A 13,755-nucleotide genomic window follows, 5' to 3' on the forward strand; every position below is an offset into this window, starting at 1 on the left:
ATGATGATGGTGGTGGTGGTGGTGGTGGTGGCGGAAGGTTGCGGGTTTGATCCCCGACCGCGTCATATACCAAAAGATGTTAAAATATGGTACTTGTTGGTCCCTGCCTGGCGCGCTCGGCATTAATGGGTACAACAAGGACTAGTCAGCTCGAAGTCAGTATAATGTGTCTGAGGGTGGTATTCATGCTTAACTGCGGCACGGTTTCTCAGTGGGCTAGCACTATAAAACCAGCTTAAGTCTGGACTAGTACAAGCAGCTGCACATACACATACACACGCATGCACGTCGTCATATGAGCGAAATATTCTCAAGCACGACGTAAAACCCAATTTCACCTCACCTCATGACAATAATGATGACGAAAATGTTGATGATGATAACAGAGAGACATCAATGACAGCAAAAGCTATTATGAAGGTGTCTAACAGCCAAGTTTTCTCTCAAGTTTTAAATCAATATTAAATTATGTACCTACACTTAAGGTGCACTCACACAGGGCACACAAGACTGATAAAACAAATTGATTATTACATGTGGGTCTAGCTTCTATCATGGTAGCGGAGTCCCCGGGACACATTGACCTGACATGGGAGATAGTGGTGCGTACTGAGCAGCCTCAGACAAATATTGGCCGAGCCGTAATTACGTTTACAGGGCTTCTGTGAGAAACCTCAATCTGTTTTCCATCAATTCTAAATTTAAGAAGGTAATTTCTTTGCTGATTTGAATTGATCTGGTGATTTTTTAAAACCCATTTATAATGCATTACAATTAAATGTCAAGATTTCTTAGAAATGTGGAGACTCTTGTTTTGTAGGATGTTTGAGCATTTAGGGAATCTCAAAACTCCTCTGTGCATTACATTCAACATAGGGTATAGAGAATGCAGTCCAATCAGCATCCTCAAGTGTTGTTCTTATGCATATTTGTATAGAGAGAAGTCTGATGTACTTAACATTTTTTATGGTCGCTAGAAAGGGTAATATTGACGTAAGAAATTAATGTGCACTAAATCACGAGCAAACAACTAACAAATTTTCAATAGAGATTTCCTGGGAGAACTTCTGGCAGCTGCGATCCACACTTCTTAAAGCAAAATGTAATGGCATCATAAATGACCTATCTCATAACCTCAACGGATGCCTCGGTAAGGTCTGTGTGAACATGAGGAAGGATGATGTGTTCAACCTAATGTTCATTGTGGATCACTCATAAAACATCATCTTACACATGGTTATGTTGGATGAAACGCAGAGAGCTTGATGTCCTCAGCTGAGATCAGCCATTCAGTCACATGGAAACAGATGCCAAATAGTATGAGTTCTAACAAACGTGCATACTTCACTGTCTAGTAAAAATCCAGTCAGGGCAGTAAATCTCCACAGTCACTGGCCTGACTGGTTAGAGAATTTTCATGAGGTCATTTGTTTTTGATGGTGTTTTACCTTTCAGTAAACTTTTGCTTAGTTTTACCATTCAAATTTTGGGCAAGTGAATTATTTTGTGGTCTAATAACGTTCAGGCATAGCTAGCCCGACTGGATAGCACAATATGGAAACTATTTCGCACACTGCCTGGCTTCCTTGGCAGGATCTTACTAAATATAGATCACCATCATGAAACTTGAGACTTGAAGGAAGACTTATATCTTTAACCTTGTTATGTTGCCATGACTACAGGATAAGGCATCAAGAGTATGACATGTATTTTGAGCAACTGTTATTTTCTTGTTGAAATTTGTGTAAAAGCAATTTAGTTTCGATCAGTTTAAGACATCAAGCTTGGCAAGCCATTGGGTGTGTTTGAATGTATAGGCTGGTAGTTGCCTATGTGACCATGTGCAATAGAACCTTTATGAGTTTGGATCGGTGAGTGAGTGGTTGAGTCGGTGTGTGAGTGTGGATGTATTTATTCTTTATCCTTCAGGAAACTGTGATGTAAAACAACATTCCTTCACGTAGCAGAAGTGACTGTTTGATTCACAGAAATTGTTCATGACGCAGACGCAGCACAAATGACTAAATTACCTCCCTGAATGATAAAAACAGGCACATTTTTATTTGATCATTCTTTAATCAAATGATAGGACACCAACATAAACTCTAGATTTACCATGATAGTAATGGCTGTGATCAATTCACCTATTTATAAGAATATTCACGGGTAAGATTCAGAAACGATTTATTGTCTATTAGGGCCCTCTGCTTCATTGTGTGATTGACATTTCCCAGTGTTAATTTCACTAAATCTCAATGTTGTCAAGGCAACAAATTTTATACAGCAGTGAGCAGGGAGAAAGATATCGACCGATCTAAATTGGGTCCCGCTGTCATTATAAGAGTAGATTTCATAACTGACAATTTCTTCAGTTTATGCGCAGTCAGCAATTTGTGTTTAGGCGAGTGGCTGTCTGAGCTGGAATCTTGCTGCTTGGTTGACTGCTAGTTATAGTTTATGTATAATGTAGATTTTATACATACAGTCTTGTAGGTATTCCACAGTATAATTGCTTTCCTTGTGTCTAGCCACGGCTGGCAGTAGCCATTGGTTTGTCAAGTGCCTTAGACTTGAGTTCCCAGTGTACGGAGCCTTAGATAGCCATTGCAGTTTAATGACAAAATTGATTTTTCCAGGGCTTCACGCATTTCTAGTCTGTTCTACCCAGCCATTTTTCTGGTATATATATTTTGAGATAATGTAGGGAATGAAACTTGTGTCTAGGGCATAAATATACACCAAAATATTTCATTTACTTTCCCACAAATCATATTGTGACAAAAATTTCAAAGAAAGATATTTTTAGTGTGGAGTAATTGCAAGAATTGACACTGACACTGATACTACCCTGTGCGAATATCCTGTATTCTCAGATATTTTGTGAATCATCCTACACATTTTCATATGTTGGGATAGTGCACGTGTGGGAAAATATATTTACCAATGGCTTTTTACTGTCACAAAATGTTTTGTTGAAGAATATGATTTCTGAATGTGCCCTTCAGATACAGGACAAAACAAACCATGTCAAAATCTGGTTGATCACTATTTCTATGAAATCTATTGAATTGAAACTCTTAAAAACAATAGGGGATACTTGACAATATCTGAATATTTCCATGATTGTATTGGATATTAGTGTTCAGTAATAATTTTATGATAATGAAAGAAGCGGGAACACGTTTCAACCGGAAGGGACAGTGGGGAAGCCTGGTAGTTAAAATTTTCACTTGTCATGCAACCAGGGTTCGATACCCGACATAGGTACAATGGGTGAAGCCCATTTCTGGTGTACCCCGCAGTGATATTGCTGGAATATTGCTAAAAGTGGCATAAAACTAAAAGGAAATCGGGACTATCTAAAAGCATCACACAGCGATGATGACCCAGTTTCAACATTGTGTAAACCATGGATGTGATTATTACGATTTGTAAAGGATGGCACAACAAGTTGCCATTGATCATGTCTGCATGTAGGCATTGTTATTTCTTATCATCTGGGGGGCGGTGGGGTAGCCTAATGGTTTAAGCGTTGGCTCGTCACGCCGAAGACCCGGGTTCGAATCCCCACATGGGTACAATGTGTGAAGCCCATTTCTGGTGTCCCCCGCCGTGATGTTGCTGGAATATTGCTAAAAGCGGCGTAAAACCAAACTCAGTCAGTCAGTCATATCATCTGACCTGTAACACGTCTTGCGATACATTGAATACTAACCAGTGCACATGGACTTCTGCCAGTTTCCTGAATGACAACAGCCCCTAGACAACAGCACAAGACAACAGCCCCTAAAAAACTGCCCAAGACAACAGTCCCTAGACAACAGCCCCTAGACAACTGCCCAAGACAACAGTCTCTTACTAAGACAACAGTCCCTAGACAACAGCCCCCAGACAACATTCCGTAGACAACATTCCCTAGACAACAGGCCTCTAGAGAATAGTCCCTAGACAACAGCCCCCAAAACAACATTCCCTAGACAACATTTCCTAGACAACTACCCCTAGACAACAGCCTCTAGACAACAGTCCCTAGACAACAGCCCCAAGACAACATTCCCAAGATAACTGCTCCTAGACAACAGTCCCTAGATGACAGTCCCAAGACAACAGCCCCAGACAACTGCCCCTAGACAATAGTCCGGAGACAACAGTCCTTAGACAACAGTCCCTAGACAATAGTCGCTAGACAACTGCCCCTAGACAACAGTCCCTTGAGACAACAGTCCTTATAGACAAGAGCCCCTAGACAACTGCCCTTAGACAATAGTCCCTAGACGTTCCGCATGCTGCAGACATTATATCACCAGTTTATACACAAAACAATAACTGAAATGAAGTAACTCACAACTGTATGATAAACTGAATCAATAAGAAAGGCAGAAAATGATCCTCAAAGAATAATAGACATTCCTTAAAGAGTCCCAATCAGCCATGACACCATATGCATGTGTGTAGTGCTACTGCACGTGTCATGTGCAAACTATAGGAAGTGTTTTGCTGTTCAGTTTTACAGACAAAAACGTTTAGGGGCAGGATGCTCATCCTCAACACTTTTGAGTCAAAAGGTTGTGTAAGGCAGATGAGGTAATATGTGACAAATTGTAAAAAGATGTAAGTGATATTTTCCCATTTGCACGTTATGAATACCACTTGTAGAGATAATGTAAATGTAATGCTATGTGTAAATGACGTTTTCCTGTCTGCAGCTTACAACCCTGCTATTAGAGTCAGTGACACAACAATGAAACTTAAAGGTGTATATGCTAGTTTCCTACCTACATGTTGTGACCCAAGTCAGTAAATAATGGAACAGTAAGAAACATGTTGTAAATGCTATTATCCTGTCAACAGGTTATGAGCCCCAGCCAGCGGAGATGGTGCGCTCTCTGGCCGATGAGCTGAAGGAGGCAATAGAGAAGGAGGAAAATGATGATGTGTTTACAACAGCCAGGAAACCTCGGGACAATATTCTGGAGAAATACCTTTATTTTAGTGCTGTGTCTAGGAATACCAGAACTTACACTGACTCGGATAATCAACTAATTATTGAGGATTCCTCGTCCAAGCGACGGAAGTCTCCCCTCTCCTCCAGTGGGCGAGGCAGGAAGAACAGTTCCGATGAAGATGGTAATGCAGAACATTTTCATTGATCAGAGCATTTGTTAGAGGAATCAGAGTGCTTGTATCCATTAGCTGATGTATTGAACGGAATGTTGGAATGGAGCTGATTTGTCTATTGATCAGGAGACTTTTATTGAGCAGGTTGTTTGCATTAACCAGAATATTGATATTACGTTTGATCTGAGCAGTTGCTTGTATAGTTTTATGAATTGATCAGAAGATTTCATGATCAGATTAGGAATATTGATCAGAAGATATCTTGATCAAAATAGGGATATCGATCAGTAGATATATTTCTCAGGATAGGCATATCTATCAGAAGATGTATTGATCAGAATAGAGATATCGATTAGATCAAGATGTATTGATCAGAATAGAGATATTGATTAGATCAAGATGTATTGATCAGAATAGAGATATTGATAAGATGACTTTATAATCAGATATATGTCGATCAGATGACTTAATAATCAGAAAAGGGATATTGATCTGATGACTTAATAATCAGAATAAGGATATTGATCAGATGACTTAATAATCAGAAAGGGATATTGATCTGATGACTTAATAATCAGAATAAGGATATTGATCTGATGACTTAATAATCAGAAAAGGGATATTGATCAGATGACTTAATAATCAGAAAAGGGATATAGATCAGGAGATGTCTTGATCAAAATAAGGATATTGATCAGGAGATATATTTGTCAGCACAGAGATATTTATCAGACGATGTCATGATCAGAAGATGTATTGATCAGAATAGGGATATCAGATATTGTACCGATAAATATGTCTGTACTAGACAGAACAATCATGTTATTGAACATGTTGTATTGATCAAGCAGTAATATAATGATTAACTGAACACATCACAGATCAAACATTAACTTGAACATATTGATTTTATATGTTAAACAGTTGCTTTTGTTAGAAAAAATCATTGGATGTTTTGACTTTTGCATATGAAGGGTAATTGATGCTTCATATTGAACATAAGGGTCAAGCAAGAGATAATTAATAGACAAAACAAGTTTTAACTATTCTACATAGTGTTTCAAAAGATATCTAAATTAATTTTGTTTACTGGAAAAGTTGCTCTTTCATGCTTCTGTTAGGATTTCTGGCATAAAAAACTGGAAAAAGACAAGCACCATTCCATTTGGTATAATATTGACTGAGTTAATCAGTGAAAACAAAACGCCCCCCTGTATGCTAGCCGTTTTATAAGTCTTCTTTGTATAAGAACTAGTTCTAAATTATCAGGACATCCTGACTAAAATTCATGGAAACATTTGAGTGAAAACCATACAAATGTTTTTTTAATTTTTCCACTTGTTACTTTGAATTTTTTTGTTCTCTTATTTCTATTTTTTAAATTAGATTCTTTTGGAAATGTAGCTCACTGAGTTGTAAACATAACAACAGAATGTTGGGAAGTCCAGTATTAACAGTCTCTCAGTGTTGTGTACAGTCTATGTATGTTTGTAGACTGGTTTGAAATGAAGTGTCTATGTATATCAAATAATTCTTGTGTTATTTATTGGGTTCATGTTTTGGGTGTTTTTGTATTCATGATCAGTGTATATATCTGTGGGAAAGATTTATTAGTACTGAAGCCCTATCACATCCTGTCTAGATGAATTTCATGGCTTATTGTGAATATGTTTGCAACAATGACACATTGTAATAATTATTTGATATTTAATTATAAGGATCGAAGCGGGATTCCACATCTTCCACCAGTTTTGTTTCGACGTCTGTATATCAAGAAATGGAGGTGACACATCGAGGGATGCATCGCTTCATTCCTCGACACGCTGACGAGATCACGATAGAGATCGGCGACCCAATTCATGTCATAAAGGAGTCGGACGACTTGTGGTGTGAAGGTATGGAATAAATATGATCTGTCAGTAAATTGACAGAATTGAGAATGTTAATATCCCTGTGTACATGCAGATCGATAATCGGAGCTGAGTAATGGATCAATAAACGATTGTAATTGTAAACCCCACAACAAAACTCATGTGAGCAATAAAGGGACAAAATCAAAACACCGTGCAAATCAAACAGGTACCGATAAACACTACAGCAGTAAGCACACTTAAGCATCATGTTGAATAAAGCAAGTGTGTTGTTTACATAGCAGTTTTACGAGTCAGGAAACGTCTTGAGTTGTTTGTGTCTTGATTTAACAAGCATAATTCTGAAACTACTTTCTAAAGTTTAATTTGTTGTTTCATTTTTTATGAATATCGATTTGTCTCCCAAACCCATTGATAATTGCTGATGCAAGCGAGATGTATCAATTTACCGATTATTTGATCAATCGCTCCAGCACTACATGTGTAAATATTGGTAGTCTACATTATGTATGCTTCAGACCTTGGTATAAAATTACTCTGGTTGTTCATGTCAGTTGAGAGTGTTAAAATGATCTTAGATCTTCAGACCATGAAAATTGTTCTCAAATATTTGTAAATGTTGAAAGATTTGAGAAGGAAAAAGTTAAATTTCTGAACAGAATTAGGGTCATGTGTTTTGTATGTGAAACATGGCCAATGGTATGTATTGTATCCTCATGGCATAGATTAATGCTCATACTATCACCCTCTGGTTTGGTTGGTCCAAACTGAAATGGATATAGCTGTGATATTGAGTATAACATTGGTTATTTCCAGGTGTAAACCTGCGGACAGGTCAGAAGGGCATCTTCCCCGCGATGTACGCCACAGATCTAACCTTCCTAGAGGAGGAATCAGGTATGTCCTGGTTGAAATATGGAATCACAGAAAATCAGAAATACTACATGATCTGAAACATAATTTCATAATTTTTATTGTGTGAATTTCCGCCACTAAGCTATACATGATTAACAAGCATGTTTTTGGCAAAATATTAGTTTTCTTTATGAAAATGGTATTGAAATGTTTGTCATGGAATTCATGACCAGTCTTTGGAAAGTTCTCTGATTTGCCACAGAAGTGATGAAATTCAGTATTGCAGAATGTAGGATATAAATGTATTCCATATTTCTTTGATTGCAGAAGAGGAGGATTTCTTGAAGTTCACGATCCGCTTCCTGGGGTCGGTGGAGGTCAACTACCACAAAGGAGATGAGGTCCTCAGCCAGGCCATCAACAAGGTCAGGGTCACTTCAGTTTCTGGCATTAGGGTGATGGTTAATGTTGGAAAAAGTTCAATATGGAGTTTGGCCTAATTTTTTATTATTATAATCATCTGAATGTTATTAGTACTCTGAGATGATTGGCATATTATATTTTAAGTTTTCTTTTAAGCAAACTGTTCAAGGTGTATGTGTGTGTTGATATATGTTATTAAAGAACTGCAGAAACTAAACTTTGTTTTTTATGTCTTTTAATGAATGAATATAGAAACATTCACATGATGGTTAGTCAACAGCATCATCTTCATTAAAGATTTATTCATGGGTTAAAAAACTGGTGCTGGTTATTGTTTGTCATACCGATAGCATTAAAAGTGGCCAAATGAGTTCAGCTCCCCACCGATAAAACCACGACAGAGATCAGCCAGTATGGCATCCGCATGATTGACAAGAGCAAACTGGGGTGGAGTCATATGAATATTATTTTCAGTTCCTGACAATAGAAAACAAATGTCACCATCATCATTTTGATGATTTCAGTTTGTTTCCCCATTTATATGGAATCGTTGTTTTGTGCCAACCCAAAGCAAGCGATGGAGCACCCAATCAAAGTTAGATTTCCACATATAGCAAAGTTTGGAGCCAATGGGTTATGTTTGCAACTTTCTAAATTGGTTTGCTGGAAGCCTCATGTTCTCTTACTTGTGTTCAGAAAGGTTCACGGAGTTAAAGAATCAAAACTACTTACTAGTTGTAGTAAAATATGCATATGTTTGGAAATGCAGGAACATTATATATCCCACAACTAGTACACCCTTTTCGAAGGGGTATTGCCGTCATCATGCTCAGTAGCAAAATATTGTAAGTAGTATTATATTGACACCCACCTGCGCTGCCACGAGAGAAATTGTTATGATATACGCTATATGTCATGCAAAATCCTATTGGCCATCAATAAAATACATATTTTACTACCAGTAGAAAGTAGTTTTGATTTTGTAACTCGTGAAAACAAACCTAAATACCATTTATCCTCAGACTGGCGGATGTTCCCGACAGGGCCATCATTTTAAAAATAAAAAATCTGTTAGAATTAATCAGATTATAGTTTGTTTTCATCAAGTTAGAAAATCAAGACTACTTTCTACTCGTTGTTAAATATGTATTGGAATCATAACCAAACGGATTTTGCATGACACAACTTATAACATAACGATTTCTTCCACGGAAGCCGAGGTGGGGTCGAAGTCACAATACTGCTGGCGATAAATTTCTTGCTACATTCACATGGTTAATGTCCACTCACCAGTATGTAGATACTAGTCAATGTGCGCCTTTATATTTGGTCTTATAATCCTAATTAGTTTATTATCACACTTGTATGCATTTTGAAACTAAATAAAAGCAGACGATCTGCTGATACTTATAGTGAATTTATAACAGAACTGTAATATCTAGACATTTTATAGTTTGCCAATATGAATCATAATTCGCACACACACACCCTAGTGCATGTTGTCTGTCTCATTACACTTCACGGCTTAAAAACAATGATTCTGTTGAATGCTACGACAAATGAATAAAACAAAATGCAAATATTAAAATTAAAACAGATTAAAGTTATAGGAACAATATCAGGCCATTACCTTGTTCGAGGAATGTATCCATCAATATCCACAAAACTGTTCCAAATGATGTGTCTTTTAACAGTTTAATATACGAAAAAGTGATAAATCTTTTCAGGTATTGGTGTATAGTCTCATTGGTCACCCAAGATAGCACACCTGGCAACTAATTGCATAATGTCCGCCTTTCTTTAAAACAGTAATTTAGTTAGCCAATAATGGGCAATCAATCAATGTATTGCCAGTTAATCCTTTGAAAGAAGGACGTTGTTTTTACGCGAGACACCGACACGACAGAGTAGTATTCAGTATAGATTAGTAAATCTACATACATAAACACTACCTTTGACAATTCCGCTGTGTAAGATAAAAGTAATTAATCAATCAGCGTGTTATCGGTTAATCCTTTGATCGATGTTTATAATGTTGAATATTTACTCCAGACACAAGAAATGCCAAATGGGAACCTTTGTCGGTAATCTAAGTGTGTTACCACTAATTATACCTGTTATAAATTCATTAACTGACCATCAAGTGAATGATGACAAATAACATGTGTAGGTTTATACCACCTAACACGGGTTACAACGAGGGAGTATTAATTGCTGTATTGCATGTGAAAACTTATGGGCCGACACTGTTTTGAGAATACAAACAGATTTTTACATGACATGATTAAATATCGAGGTAAAACAACACAGAAATGGGATCAATTTGGATCAGTCATTATACAAATAGGGCCTAACGACACCAATCGATTTTGACAGAATCGTCTATGAAAAACAAGTTGTAACTCAGAAACTAGGCAAAGCAGGAGACAAAATTAAATGACAGTAGATTGTGAGAACATATAGCTTTCATTTTCCACAACAATTGTCACGATTTCAGGTTTATACAAGCCTGTAAACACGATAATTTACCCCTAAAATGTAGATGAATTCTGCATCGGCCCTCAAAGCTATTCCTCATATGACGCCACAGAGGCGCCGCTCTGATTGGTTGAAATTTCGTTCGCGGGTGAGAATTGTGCACTGTTGTCAAAAAGGTCGATTTAAGTCAATTAAAGGTCGAAATGAGTAGTTTTAATGACGGGGTTTCATTTATAACGATGCCAGTTAGTGATTTATGTATTTGTACCCCCTAGGGTTTATGTGACCTTTAATATTTCTGCAGAAATACAAATGTGTTTTATGCCAGTAATGAATGAAAATAGAAACATTCACATGATGGGTATGCAGAGGAGTCAACAGCATCATCTTCATTAAAGATGTCATTCATGGGTTGTTAAGCTGGTGCTTGTTATTGTTTGTCAGGTTGCGATAGCACGCCGTACAACGATGAGTTCAGCTCCCCCACCGATGTGCACGATGGAGATCAGCCAGTATGGCATCCGCATGATTGACAAGAGCAAAGAGGGGGTGAGTCCCTCACAATATTAGTTTCAGTTCCCTGACAATAAAAACAAATGTCACCATCAGATTCATTACTTCAGTTTGTTTCCCCATTTATATGGAGGAGTTGTTAGGTGAACCCAAAGCAAGCTGAGCACCCAATCAAAGTTAGATACACATATAGGTTTTGGAGCCAATGAGATGGCAACTTTCTAAATTGGTTCTGCTTGAAGTCATGTTCTCAATTTATGTCAAAAGGTTGATTGTCAAATCACAGTACTTGTAACGCAGTTTGGAAATGCAGGAACATATATTCCCTCGATAGTACACCCTTTTGGGTATTGCCGTCATCATGCTCAGAGCAAACAACGACCTGTTCATTTATGTACTTTGTTATATACTCCATTTAGAACTGCCTCTTAACATTCCATTTCAATATTCATAAATCAGATAAGGTGATCCAAATGCTGCACACACTTATTCAGATAATCTTAAATCCTGAATAAACAATAAATCAATAAGAAGCAAATGTCAATTTCAAATCCGATTTTTTTTTATTTCAGCATGAAAGTGATGCATTCTCCCACTTTTTTGCATTGAAAAATATTTCCTATTGTGGTACACATCCAAGAAATAACAAGTGAGTACTTTTATATTGTTCCAGATTCAGTAAAAATAAACACTACACTAAGAATTTGTTATCAATTTCTGACATTTTAAAATCAAACCTTTTCAATCTAAAATCAAATTTGTCATCAGTTTCATTTGCATTTTTTTCAGTGGAAGTATTTGTGTTTTTCAGGTATTTTGCATTTATTACCAAGCATCCCAAAGATTCGCGTTATGCTTGCCATGTGTTTCTAGGAGAGAGGACAACCCACTCTATTACCGATGCATTAAGGTGAGGAGGAATTGGGGCACTCTTTAATTAGCCATATGATTTTCAGTTAAGGAAGATGTGGTTGTAATAATTTTTTATTGGATAATATTAAACCATTTGCCTTACACACACACAAAAAATGTTCTATTCTGCCCCCTTTGAAAATGAAATGGTTGCTTTGTAAGGACTGACTGCGATTGGGATTTATTGGTTGTATAGTCTGAGCAGTTCAGTGCTTAGATTTTGGGCGGTGGAGTAGTGAAGTGGTTAAAGCATTCACTCATCATGCCAAGGGCCTGGGTTGATCCCCCACATGGGTACAATGTGTGAAACTCATTTTTGGTGTCACCTGGTGTGATATTGCTGGAATATTGCTAAAAGCAGCGTAAAAACAAACTCAGTGATTAACTCACTCAGAATCATCCATTTCCCCATACGGGATGGACCCCAGTGTGAGCTATGTCACTACAGTAACGATGACATATTGTTTCAATTGACCAATCAGCTTTGAGAATGGTTAAAACACATGTGCAGTTGTTGCTCTATATTTGAAACCAAACGAATATTATCAACACCTGAACCTCTTTCTCATTCTCAGCAAATCCTTCAAGAGGTTCTACCAGGAGTACATGGCATTCTCCCACCCCACAGAGGACATATACTTGGAATGACTAACCGACGAAGGGGACTACCCCACACCTGAGTAGACTGATCCAACAACAAAAACAGGAAGATTCTATTTAGAATGTATGGGTTATATAACCACAGTCGTATTTCATTAAGTAAATGTAGCATTCAATCAAACACTGATCATTTCTGGTGACCGTGGAAGATAAATCATCTCTTGTTTCTGATTTAATAAATTTGAAAATGTAAGTCATGCCAAAATTCATCATTCCCATCAATGAATGCATCACAAAGCTGCTCAAAGGGTGTTTAGCCGAATTGTTGAGAATCTCAGTTTCTTTGATAGATTGTAGATTCTGACTGTCTATACACTCTGGCCATTTCTCCTGATGTAGAAGTAATTTGAGAAATGTGTGTTGTACATTTGTATCATATGTTGCAAAAGTAGTCATTCATTTGAACGATCCTTCGCAAACAGGCTTCCTCATGTTAAGTGTTTAGCAATTTGATCTTAATTATGTACAGCATGTTATACTAATGCTCCGTCACTCATTTCATTGGTGCACTATTTAAAAGCCATGAAGCAAAATGGTTTCAAATTTTCAGAGGAAAACAAGGAAGAAATATTTGAATGTTACTGTAGGTACTACAGATATTTACCTTGGCTGCATGTCCGCATGTGCATATATATATATTGTGTACTTTTCTGTACACACAAGTTTACACTGTACAAGTCAATCCCTTGAGCAATATGTATTGAATCCACTGTTTATCTGATAGAGAGTATGATGATAGGACCATCGTCCTGGGTTTGGTATGTAAATTCTGAAATTCTGCCTCGCTTGTCAAAAAATAATGCAAATCTGCAAACAAACTGGGCGTTGTGAAAATGGATTCGCCTCACCCGCAGCACTGTAATATCGCCATGCTAGAAACCTCCAATATTGGTCAGGGTACGTTTGTTTATAGAGCTGGTACCTG

The 13,755-nt window shown here is 37.3% G+C and overlaps 1 protein-coding gene across 1 annotated transcript in view; it reads left to right on the forward strand.

The window, feature by feature from the left end:
- Window positions 1-13,525, forward strand: part of LOC124263364 (JNK-interacting protein 1-like) — a 36,060-nt gene extending 22,535 nt beyond the window's left edge. Inside the window, exons 4-11 of the mRNA XM_046697967.1 lie at window positions 4,852-5,127; window positions 6,837-7,013; window positions 7,806-7,886; window positions 8,172-8,269; window positions 11,190-11,294; window positions 11,831-11,907; window positions 12,070-12,168; window positions 12,746-13,525. Of these exons, the coding sequence (XP_046553923.1) occupies window positions 4,852-5,127; window positions 6,837-7,013; window positions 7,806-7,886; window positions 8,172-8,269; window positions 11,190-11,294; window positions 11,831-11,907; window positions 12,070-12,168; window positions 12,746-12,818 (986 nt within the window). The 3' untranslated portion in view covers window positions 12,819-13,525. The remainder of the gene's footprint in view (window positions 1-4,851; window positions 5,128-6,836; window positions 7,014-7,805; window positions 7,887-8,171; window positions 8,270-11,189; window positions 11,295-11,830; window positions 11,908-12,069; window positions 12,169-12,745) is intronic.
- The last annotated feature ends 230 nt before the right edge of the window (window positions 13,526-13,755 follow it).

Source organism: Haliotis rubra, unplaced genomic scaffold (assembly GCF_003918875.1).
Source record: "Haliotis rubra isolate DU_JTF1 unplaced genomic scaffold, ASM391887v1 Scf88, whole genome shotgun sequence".
In the NCBI taxonomy this organism is placed as follows: domain Eukaryota; kingdom Metazoa; phylum Mollusca; class Gastropoda; order Lepetellida; family Haliotidae; genus Haliotis; species Haliotis rubra.